Source organism: Cariama cristata, unplaced genomic scaffold (genome assembly GCF_000690535.1).
Source record: "Cariama cristata isolate BGI_N322 unplaced genomic scaffold, ASM69053v1 Scaffold18286, whole genome shotgun sequence".
NCBI classification, from domain to species: Eukaryota; Metazoa; Chordata; class Aves; order Cariamiformes; family Cariamidae; genus Cariama; species Cariama cristata.
The window spans coordinates 1,636-13,884 of record NW_009623980.1 but is presented as its reverse complement, the minus strand read 5'-3'; the positions used below and the strand labels follow the sequence as shown (position 1 = coordinate 13,884).

General features: G+C 36.5%; 1 protein-coding gene across 1 annotated transcript; it reads left to right on the top strand.

The window, feature by feature from the left end:
• Positions 1-5,641: 5,641 nt before the first annotated feature.
• On the top strand, positions 5,642-11,122 carry LOC104156598 (ADP-ribosylation factor 4). Its single transcript, XM_009702991.1, has 6 exons — positions 5,642-5,680; positions 6,234-6,336; positions 6,760-6,869; positions 8,262-8,333; positions 8,843-8,968; positions 9,840-11,122. The coding sequence occupies exons 1-6, from the start codon at positions 5,642-5,644 to the stop codon at positions 9,924-9,926; spliced, it is 537 nt and encodes a 178-aa protein (XP_009701293.1). The 3' UTR covers positions 9,927-11,122.
• Positions 11,123-12,249: the final 1,127 nt, after the last annotated feature.

Below are 12,249 nucleotides of genomic sequence, written 5' to 3'. Positions count from 1 at the left end.
CCGCCTGCTGGGAAAGATCCGTCGGGCTGAGGAGGGCGTCCCTTTTCCGAGGAGGCCGGCAGGTTTGCGCCTGGCCTTTCCCCGCGCTGCCGGTGCGGTTGTGCTCTCGGCCTGGAGACGCCTGGAGACTGCCCGAGCAGTGTGGCTTTGCGAACAGGATCTGTGTTTAACACCAAGAGCTTCAGAAATTGCCATATGATGGCCGACTTTCTGTGACTATGGTGTCTGTATCCCTGACTCTTGTGAAAGGAAAGACATTTCAGTATAGCATCTGTGCACTTTAATTCTCCTGTATGTCATGTACAAAATCATAAACCACTGTAAATTACTCTTCCAGTGCTTACTTAGTTGTACTGTCTGCCCATAATTATTTATTTGGAATTAGATTGTGGTTCTCTTGATATGAACTGTGTAAGCATTTAAGCAAGTGGCTCTTGAAGGTTCTCACTTTAAGATTATGGTTCAAAGGGTCAAAGCAAGCGCATGCTGCATTCGGTATTTCCTCCTCCACTTCAACTCCTCCCTGCCTTCTTCCACCCACCTACCCACCCCTGCAAGCTTTACATACAAACAGATCTTAACCCCCAATTTTTTTCTCAAATTCTCATGCCAAAGCGAGTGCAGCTTGATTCATGGCCATTGACTGAAGTACTTTGTCCTAAGAAGTTATATGAAGTGCTCATTTCCATATAGCCAGTAATGGGACTGGGTCCTAACTGTGAAACTTTTGGCACACTGCTCATCCTTAACGCTGCCTGGGTATATGCAGCAGACACAATAAAGCAGCTTTTTTTTAATTAAAATTTTCCATGTTCTCCATACATTTTGTGATGACAGTTCTTTATTGCATGCACAGTAATTTTTATTTTGGCTTCTTTGTTTGAAATTAGAGACTCTCATCCATTCAAAATAACCTGAGTAATTTTTGTCTTCAAGACAACTTAGTACATCTCTTGGTTTCAAGGAAGTGATTTGACTGTGTCCCTAGCAGCCAGACTCTTCATATGACTCTAAATGAATGAAATAAGATCTTCAAATGAGCTTGACTGTAGGATGAGATAGTGTCTATGGTATTTGTAGTTCTGTTGCATTCTGCAAAATAATGAAAACAGGAAAGCAATGTCATACAGATCAAAACAGCTTGCAAGGCTTTAGTTTCTTCATTGGTAGGTCATCAGTTCAAATTTAGGTTAGATATGAGTTTGGGAGCTGCACTTCCTAGCAGTTGGTTCAAATGCATCTCTTTTTTTATAATAATAGTTTTGATTTTAAGGCATTATATTTGAATACAAGACTGGATCGGAGCACGAGACTGCATCATATTTGTTATGTAGTATAAGAGGGTAAAACTTTTGCTATGTTTTGATGAGAGTGTATCAAGGGACCTAAACTGGATGTTTAGAAGCAGAATATGTTATATTGGATGTGACATAATTCCTTTATACCTGTAACATGGAAGAGAAGCTCTTCATAGCATTCTACGTTATATATCAGCGCTTTGAGGAGAGATGTCTGAATGAATACTAGGACTGAACTAAACTTCTCCTCAAGGTGATAATTTTCAGTTTATAGCTTGAAAATGAGCTGTACAAGGCTAGGCATTTACGTTTTTACATGTAGTACACCAATGAAGTAACTGTATAGGGTAAGGTGTTTATGGAGAAATACTTAGGGGAAAGATATTATATGGATGAGTTGGTAATGAACAGATGATGGAGTTATAATTTAAACTTCCCTTTCACAGCTTTCTTCTGTTTCTGTGGAATTCAAGATAAAGTAGAATTAATTTAGCTCTTAGACAGACTTTGTGTTACTGAGTTCTGCAGAATTTTTCTCATCAGGTACCATTACCAACAGCAAACATGACACACTATCTTTTATATTCTCAAACCACATTTATGATAAAAGGTGGACATTTAATGGTATACTGTTACTGAAATTTTGGGTTTTTTAAAAATGCACTTGTATAATTAAGTATCTTTCAGAAATATTAAGTTATCATTGTGAGGAAATGCATGTAAATAATTCCTGTGTTGTCTTTATAGATGGAACTAACATGAGGGAAAAGAAATAACTGTAGGATAGGATTGAATGAATTAAAGTTAGACTACACAACCAGGGCATTAGAGTGGAAAAACTTGAGTACTAACCCTACATGTACCTGCCTGTAAAAACTCTTCACTCATAGTTTCTTGTGCTTAAAAGAAAAGTTTGATTCATTGTGCACCTTTCAGTATCATAATTTAGTGCTCTGTGTCTTGGTGTAGTTGTGCAAGTGTTAACTGAGATAATAGCTACTCAGGAGCTTTGAATACAAAGGTAATTATTAAATACATTGGGGAAAAAAATTGTCAGATTCTTTGGGAGTTGTGTCACTGTACAGCACAAAACCATTTAGCTGTTTTTTATTTGGTTGGGTTTTGTTTGTTTTTTTTTTTTTTAACCGCTGCTGGTTTGCATGCTGTTGGGTTTTTTCATGTGTCTGTTTTCTTGAGAAGGTATATTGAGAATCACCTCTTCGTGTCCCCCCAAATACTTACCCAATTGAAACAAAACCTAAAAGAGGAATAGTATGTAAAGGATAAATAAGACAAGTTTTGGAAGAACTGGTAAAAAGGTAAAAGGAAAGTGAAGGAATACAAACCTGTAGTAAATTGGGATTTGTTAATTTTATTCTTTAAGCTGGCTTTGGTTGTAACATGAATGTCATGAATCAGTAGAAGCTTTTTTGTTGTTGTTCTGCTCTGAGTATGGGAAGTATTCATTTTGGAAGCAGCAACACACTGTATTCTATAGTAAACTCTGGAAATCTCAATCTGACAACCAACAGCTATTGGTCTTGAGAGTTCCATTTAAAAAGTCAGCGCTCAATTTTTCTGCATCTGCAGTTTATATGAAGTTTTGTGCTATGATAACTGAGGCAGCTTGATATTCAGCTACCAGTGACCAAAGTAGGATGTTGGTAAATGAGGAATGTGATGTGGTCACAGGGGCAGCGTTCCCAGGGACAGACAAACGACAAGGTTGAGATTTAGAAACACAACTAACAGGCTGTGAATAAAACACCCTGAAGAGGAGTAAAGGGCTTAGAACTGCAATGGTTTTAACAGCAACTGAGAGCATTGTAGATTTTTTTTTTTTTTTTTCCTCCAGCTAGAGGAGGATGATGTTTGACTCAGTTTAAAGATAAATGATTGCAAGTGCAACTCTGTACTTCCCTTTTGTACTTTATTGTAATCTTAATGCTTTGTGGTACAACTGCTGAAGGTCATACCCTACATCAAGATTCTTCTACCTTGGTCTTGTCGATGGATAACCAGGCAGTAGAATCAGAGTGAAAATGTAGATTTGGAAATTTACTTTATATTATTTGGGGATTTAAGACTTAGGTTTTAATCCTGATAGTTAAATCAACTTAAACTTTGATATGGATGTAGCTCATAGATTTACGTTTAGTCTTCCAGTGCAAATGTAAATCTGTGTTTATTCTTGAACTACTAAAAGAAATAGTTACACTTCCTAGCAGCTCAGAAGATTAAATGTGATTTGGTGCTCTGAAATTTCTTGTTCTAAAAAGGGTGGTAAATGGTAAATTGGTGTAAGAAGTATGAATGGAGGCTGTGCTTTTCATGACTATTGCTTGTTTAGACTTGGTAACATTGGCAGTTTGGTTGGAAGAGTCAGTTTCTACAAATAGGGTCATGGTGATTTGCAGAAGTTGCCTCCCTTGGTTAAAAGCTGCTGTCTCAAGTGTGGAGTCAGAAGAAAACACATATCCATAACTCAGCCTGCCTCAGTGCAGAGTCCAGCAGCTTAATTAGAATTGGGGGTAAGAGTGGATTTAAGCAATGTCTGGGCTTGCGCTCACATAGCTAGTGTAGCCTTCTGCCAACACCATTGAGGTATTGGTGGGTCCTGGCACGAGAGTAGAGTGGATAACAGGGGCAGTAATTTCTTAAATTTAGCAAATGGTTTAAAATTCTTGGCTAGTTTCTAATTTCTTAACTCTGAGTCATAACCTTCAAATGGTTCTTCATACCGTGTGTATATTCTTTGAAATGGTATCAGCTTTTGTCTTCGTCTTCATCTATATCTTTAGTATAACCCTAAATACACTAAAACTGTTTGTGTAGATAATGCCATCTTTCTTTCATTGCTAATTTTAACAAATCGTCCAGTGTTCGTTCTACTGATAACTGGTTGGGGTTTTTTGGGGGAGGGGTGGAAGAAGAGTTTGTTAGTATGTGTAGCTTTAATTGGTGGATCGCTAAACCATCTTAATGTTAATTTACTAGAAAACTATTACATATATATCATGCACGTTACGTTTTGTTGTAAAGATCTAGGAATCCTACAAATGCTCACTTGAAGCTGACCTGTGTGAGAATAGTGTTGGGCTCCAAGCACTGTGCTATTAAAAACATTGTTTTTCAGCATAGATGGGAGTATTTGAGGTTTTCAGTATTTGCTTAAAGGGTTTTCTAAGGCTACCTGACACTTTATTGGTGTAGGGGAAAATGCTAACATTTACAAGTTTCATGACTTGCAAGCTCTTGCGAAACTTCTGCTGCACCATGTCTTGTTTTTTGTTCATGTTTGTGTGTGGTTCTAAAAGAGACCAAGGCTTAGAGAATAGTAAACTTAAAACTGTTAAATTTTAATTTGAGCATTTTGGGAGTTTATTACCCCTCATGGAGCTTTGGTTTTGATGGTAGATTTCCCACCCACCCTTCTTTCATGACATTAACAATTAGAAGACCTTTTTTCGTTTTTTTTTTTCAAACATGCAATGACAATAGCAAAGAAACTGTATTGGCATGTGTAATCCTGTTCACAGTATCAGAATATAGGACAATTATAGATAGGGTTTTTAATTAGTTTGCTGTAACAGCAGTTTGCATCTTGAGAAGGGGGAGGCTTTTTAAGAGTTTGGTTTCATTATGAATAAGTAGGTAGTTTCGAATTCCATTTTGTTGTGATGCTGAGGAAACAGTTGTATTATTAATAGTCAAGTCATCAAATGACTTAAAACTTAATATATCGCAGTGACCAAGTAGGAAATTAACTTGGAACACTTAAGAATGTTATCAAACAAGGATAACATTGGGTTTCTTGTGCAAATATTATTTAATTAATTATTTGATGGAAATTTTATTTTGGGGTAAAATTTTATTGACTTTTAATTTCACAAATAAACATTTTATTCAAACTATTGCTGTGGTAAGTGTTTAGTACTTACTGTTTATTTAGGTGCTTATGTGCTAGGTAGTGGATTCTAATGTAAAGAATTGTATTTTGAGTTGTTCTTATGTGTTCTGAAATGCCTAACAATAAGCAGTTACAGAAACAGTTTTAGAGAACTACACTATATGCCTGCAATGTTGGTGAAGCTTCTCAAAAAATGTCTCCAGTTTTTTTTGGTTGATTTTTTTTTTTTGTTTGTTTGGGTTTTTTTTAAAGATGGTATATTTACCACATAGCTTACATTGAAAAACAGCAAGCTTAAGTTTTGTTATAGAAACAGAAGAGCGAATTTCAGTGCAGAAGGCCTTCTATAAAGATCAAAAGTGGACACTCCTAATGGAAGCATCCTAGTGGATCTTGATGAATAGAAGTGATATCCTGAAAAAGAGTTACAGCCATGACAGTATATGCAGATGAGCAACAGGAGTTTCCTAATGTATGTGTTTTTTGTCAGGGTAGAAGAAATGTCTTGGCAAAGGGACAAGGGACTGGAATGAGGGAGACTGAAGTGTCTTCCACTTGGGGTGCCAACTCCTGTTGGTTCAGGTGCATGTGAATCTGGCCTTAGCTGAAGGCAGAGTAAGTGAGGCCTTCCCCAACTGGAGTGTGAAATAGTAAACGTGATCAGTTAGAAACTAAGTGCTGCTTGTAGATTGTTGCTAGTCACTTAATAAAACCGTTGTGACTTACACAGAAGAAACTTCAAAGTGAATGATAAAACTTAATTAACACGAGTACTAAGGAATATGACTAGAAACTTGTGAGCCTGTAGGTGGTGGATGGAAGTATGTTATTGAGCTTGTTTTCTTTATTGCTTGTTCTCTCTCAGTGCTGGGTAGAGGAGATGGGGGAAAACATAGGGTACTATATCAGCAATGACTTAAGAGTGTTTAAAAAGCTGTTTCTCTCAGAAAAAGAAACTCTAATACTCTGCATGTAAAATGGCATCTTTTTAAATTAGCAGGTTGTAGTTCATATTGTGAACTAAGTCAAATTTTCTGTTTATTCTAGTTGGTTTGGATGCTGCTGGTAAGACAACTATTCTTTATAAACTGAAACTAGGAGAAATTGTCACCACAATTCCCACTATTGGTAAGAACCAATTCTCATGTCTTCATTCTTGTTACTCTAAATTTGTGTTGTAGAGACAGGCTTCTGAAGAGTGTAGGGATTTGCTATCTTTGCTGCTAGTATAAGAATCAAGACAAACATAGCCGTAGCATAACTGTGGCAGACCAAAGATACATCTAGACCAGAATCCTGTGTCTGACAGAGGCCAGTAGGCTGAAAGATTTGCCGAACCGAAGGTGGTGTACTTGGATGTAAGTGGTTAATTGCTGCCTCTACCCCCTGCCCCCAGTCAATTTTCTTCCTGATCTAGCAATTCAATTCTGATAAGCCATTTTATATATATATTTGGGAGAAGTATAAGTCAGGAAGTAGCTATCTTTAACATGGTTAGAATTACATTTTAACACTAGCATTAACTATTTCTAATTACTTTTTTATTTTTAGGTTTTAATGTGGAAACGGTAGAATATAAAAACATTTGTTTCACAGTTTGGGACGTTGGTGGTCAAGATAAAATTAGACCTCTTTGGAGGCATTATTTCCAGAACACACAGGTAAGAGTTCTGAGATGGCAATAATTAAAGACTTGTTTTGTAAAGTTTCATTATGTTCTGTAGAGTGTATATATGGAAAGTTGTCTTCTGTCCCTTCCTTTGAGAAAGGCTCCTCACTATTTCCTGCAAGTTCTGAGGGATACCCAGATTTTATTCTAGTTGAAGCTAGTTCAGTACCGTGAAGGCTTCAAGTCTAGTCGTGACTGCAGCCTGGCAAGGATGAAGTCCTTTAGGATCTACCAGTGTTCTATAATGTGCCAGAGCAGCTGGTTTGTTTGTGAGGAACTCTTCAACTTTGATGTATCCATGCCTTGATTTGTTTCAACTGCTGTTGGCTTATACATAAAAATTGTTACTGTTTAAACACCCTTCTACATACTCTTTTTAATAATCAGCCTTAAAATACACAGCTTTTACTGTGCTGTATCAGTGTATTTAGTACGCTGAGTATCTAAAAATAATCGTAAAATATCTTGTTACCAATTGATTAGAAAGTGTCAGCTTCATATTTATGTGACTGCTGTCATTTTTGGTGATATAAATGTGATTCCTTCCTTTGGTTCGCAAGTAGTAAGGTAAGTTGCTTATTAGGATCAGGAAACTTTGGGAGTGGGGTTTGGGTTTGTTTTGTTTTTTTCTTTCTGTGTTCAATATAGAATTGTTTTCAAGAAACTTCTGTGCAGCATAATACATGTGATTGATGCAGAAAAATGGAGAAGTCTGGTTTGACAAAAAGGAGCTAGCAAAGTACTGTTGTGAATAGAGTAATACTTGATTTCAGTTCCTTACTCAACCCTGTTACTAAATATTTTTAAAAGATGCTTCTCTTTTTTTCTTAAAGAGAATGAGAAAATGTAAGGTTTTCAGACTGAAATTTTAAGAGTAGTGTGTGTGTAAGGAGGACACTTGAATAACAGTGATGCCCTGGGACATACTGTTTGGTGCAAACTTTTTAAACTAAATTCAGGCCTTAGTTTGAGTGTGGGTTTTTTCAGTGAAACGTGAGATGGTGAAGTACATGTGATTCTCTTGCTGCGTTTAATGTGATACAATGAGTGAAAAGGAAGGGGGGAAAGTTAGCTTCTGACAGTTTGCTAGTGTCTTCTTTTTTCTTTTTTTTTTTTTTCCCCCCCAAAGTAATGAATCCCACACTAATCAGTAAACCAACGTTTGCAGTTTTTAACTTCTTTGATTTAGAAGGCCTAGTTTTATTTTGCAGTTGAAACTTATTATGTAGTTGTTCAGACAGATATCTTGTATTGCTTAAACAGAAATTTCTGTCAGATTTGCTGGCCTAAGAGAGGGACAATCACAATATTCAATATGAGGTTTTTGGTTTTTAAAATAATACTGCGTGTTTACCTTGGTTTTTCAAAACTTAACTTCTTACAGGGCCTCATTTTTGTGGTAGACAGCAATGACAGAGAGAGAATCCAGGAAGCAGCAGAAGAGCTGCAGAAAATGGTAAATGTCAATACCTTCTGAAATAGGATTGTTATACTTACTTTGTCATATTTTTGGATGTTTGTCAGCTTCCCTAAGAGATTTAGGATTTTAAAATTTTAGGGAGTTTGTACAGTGCATGTTGTATTCACCTGGTAATTCTGGGTCAGATAGTGCAACGAGTTCTAACTACAACTCTGTAGAGGGCTACTAATGTGTCAGAACCTTTCCTTCCTTCATAAAACCTTAATAGAAATGCAACAGATAAAGTATTTTGGAAAAACAAATTGGTGCTAAGAATTTCAGCAGCAAGGTGCTGGTAAATTCAAACTTCCTCTTGAAAGAATGTTTCCTTATTTGTAGGGGAAGTTCTCTTGGGTACTAGTTAAATTTTACTCAGTACTTACTAGTGACTTCAGGAGCAAGAATGAAGATGTTTATAACCCTTAAATCAGTATTTAGGTTTCTTTAGTGTTTGTTTGAAGTACTTAACTGAGCTAATTTAATAACATGACCGCTTTTTCTGTTAGCTTCAGGAGGATGAGCTGCGAGATGCAGTGCTGCTCCTGTTTGCAAACAAACAAGATCTGCCAAATGCCATGGCAATCAGTGAAATGACAGATAAACTAGGTCTTCAGTCTCTGCGTAACAGAACTGTAAGTGCTAAACTTCCTGGTTGCTGAATTCCTTTATTATATATCATAAAGATAAGTTTTACTCTAAAGGAAGGGGAAGTTTTCACCTCTTGCTGTAGAAAGATGCACACACCTGCTATTAAATTCTGTAGTGCATAGTTTATGGTCCTTGTTCAAAATAAGTGATTTAGGAGTATAATCCAGGGTGTACAGTTGTTGCAGATGTTCCACCTTTTCCTGGAAAAATACAAATACTCCAGTATGTCACAGAAATACAGCTGTCAAACCTGTTTGACAAAATATGTGGCGGGCTTTCCTGTTTTCTTAATTTTTGTTATTCTGGGGAAGAAAATGCATTCTGCATTCTCACTGCTACAAAGATGGGTGGAAATTAAGTAGCTCCTGAATCGTTAGATTCCATCTGCACAAGTCTTTGAAACATAGGGTTGCTTCACATAAACCATCTAGCCTTCTGTAATATTTGTTTATGTCTGTATGTTGACACACTAAGATCATATCCATAGAAGATGTTTTAAAGGTCTGTTAATTTAGATAATTCCATGTCCATTTCCTGAAGAGCAGTCTTTCAAAAACAAGAAGCTAGTTTTCAGCATACAAACCAAATGCAAGTTCTGTATTTGTTTCTTGATGCCTTAAACGGTGTTCTAGCATTTGGTAGGCCAACACTGAGTTTCTGAATAATGTCTGAAACCCATCTACTTATATATACTTTTCAAAACTTTTACAAATACCATCGGTTGAATATTGACTCTATTTATGGCATAAAACAGTGTTTACGGAACACTGAGTGTGTATCTGAGTGTCACATACTGTGATAACTTCGCTTGCATTTTGTCACTATTTAATTTTTGTTTGTGTTCTATATTAACAGTGGTACGTCCAGGCTACCTGTGCTACGCAAGGAACTGGTCTGTATGAGGGACTTGACTGGCTGTCAAATGAACTCTCAAAACGCTAACTCAAACTGGATGACTCTTTCACCAGGGACATGTTTGATATAAGTGGTCTAGGCTTGTTACAACAAAATTAGTTTGCATCTTGGTTATTACAGTATCTGGAACTGATATTTGGGCAGGATATTACAGCATTTCAACTTACTTTGTTGCCAATTATTGTTTACCGAGCTACATGTTGCAAAGGTAGCAATATGCTTGGGTAAAAATCTCCTTAACTTGGAAAAAGTGTATCTTCTGATTTTATTCCCCTTGTTAGTCTAAATGCCTGAATATAGTTATTGTGACATCTTGAAGATCTGTTTTGAATACTCTTTTCAGCCCAAATAAATTAATGTTTTAATTTTTTTTTCCTCCCTGCTACTTTTAGTTTACTGATGCCCTGTTTCATTCCTCAGACAGTCTGCTGATTTAAAAATGTAGCATTCCGTATGTATTTATTTCTATCCCTTGCCAAAAAGAATTCCTAATACTGCTTGTTCCAGCCAAGGAAGTGCTCTGAAACACTATATAAATCTACTGCACTGAGGAACATTTTATTAATCCTTGGGTTCTGTCAGCCCAACTTGCCTTTGTGTGAATTGGATTTGATGGGTAGAATAGTTCTGTGCTGGTTGCGAAGAGCTCATGTTGAGGTTGTTTTTAATATTCAGCAGATTGTCTTCCTTTATATTGTATCTTTTTTTTTATGTTGCATGTTGCTTTTTGGTATCAGCCTGACTATTTTTGCCCAGTGTATAATAGTTCTGCTGAAGTTTTACTGTTTGTTGGTGAACATATCTTCATAAAGAAATTTTGGAAAATTCATCAAACTCAATGGATTAGTTTCTTCATAACCCACTTGGAATTATTCCTAATAAAATGATAAAATGTATAGTTCTGTGTATGCTCTTCTTGATTCCTGAAATAGTTGAATGGCAAGTTGTCACTTACTCTTTTTCCGTATACTGAACTTTCCTGCAGCTTGAATGTGAACATGAATCTCAGATTTTTGCTTGTTTGGAGCTGTGTAGAGCGGGACGCAGAAGGTGGGCAACAAAGTTGTATACAGTGCAGTAGAGTAGCTGTCATCAAGACTTACATAATTCTGTAAGTGTCTTTCGAAGTTGTAAATCTAAAATTACTTTTAAGTTGTCCAGATATGAAAATACTAACAGTTACAAAAATTGTAATAAAACAAATACAAACTGCCTGAAAAGCATGCATGTCTGTTTTCATAGTTGTATCTACATTTTAAAAACCAACATGGGTTCTAACAGGAGAATCACAAATTCTCTTGGTGGCTGGTTGGGAAGCTAACTTCAACACTTGTGCAGGGATTTACTATATTAATGGTGATAGTCACCCCAGAAAATCAGCTTTATGCAACTGCTACCATCTGCTTGCATATTTCTGCCCCCTTATACCTCTGTAGTTCAAAAGATTTAAATTAACCTGTTTTCTGAGGCTGTTACTAATGGGTATTTTAAAATCTATTTTTCGGTTGCCTGTCTGCTATGGATGCAAATATGGCTCAATCCTCCAACTGAAATACTCTATTCGATTGGTTGTATGTCTTCAGGAACCCAAAGCGTGATTTCATTGCAGTTTCAGGCTAAGCTCCTCTCTTATTTTTAGCCCAGGTCTTGTTATCCCTGCTACAAGAAATCCCAGTGACAAGGTCTGGTAAACTCAAGCTCATTTAGGTTAAGAGCACCTTCCAAGGCAGCTTCTGCTGTAACTGAGGTTTAAGTTTCTAGGAAGTACTGTTACTGTGAACACAAGTAATGGGAGAAAATTCCAGATGTTTTGAATATAGTCATTAACTGTCTTCAATATGTAACAGAAACCCAGGAGGCAGTGTGAGTAGGGTTTTGCCTGCACCTTTAATGAATTGCTGGTTACCTATTAACCAAAGTTGATACATCCATGCATTGAATCAGTAGCTGTTAATACACCTATTTCTAGCAATGCGATTGCTTGAAATAAACCTTAAAGGAATACCTTGTTCAGAAGAGGCAGCTTGTCTGGAATACAGGTTGTATCAGTAGTCCCAACAGGTTAAAATGAAACAATGCTTGTGACCAAATTAAATGCCATCTCCTCTTCCAAGGAAGAAGTTAGAGGTAGACTTCAAATAAAAAAGCAGATACTTAGAGACAAATTAGGCCTATTATCTTGAAGGAAACATTCTGTTTGGTAGAGATTAAGATTTCTTGATATCTTGAAGATATCTTTGTTTTATTTATTTCAAATACTTTTAAGTAATTAAATACTCAGGTTTTGGTGAGCTCTGTTTAGCCTCTGTTTATGCTTTTGAGTTATAGCATGTGTATAGAAGTTTATTTC

What these genes read in the sequence shown, in the direction of transcription:
- LOC104156598 (XM_009702991.1), top strand. Translation starts at nt 5,642, where the DNA reads ATGACAGTATATGCAGATGAGCAACAGGAGTTTCCTAAT. An exon ending in AGCAACAGGAGTTTCCTAAT is followed by an intron (nt 5,681 to 6,233) that starts GTATGTGTTTTT and finishes TTGTGAACTAAG; the next exon opens with TCAAATTTTCTGTTTATTCT. An exon ending in CACCACAATTCCCACTATTG is followed by an intron (nt 6,337 to 6,759) that starts GTAAGAACCAAT and finishes TTTTATTTTTAG; the next exon opens with GTTTTAATGTGGAAACGGTA.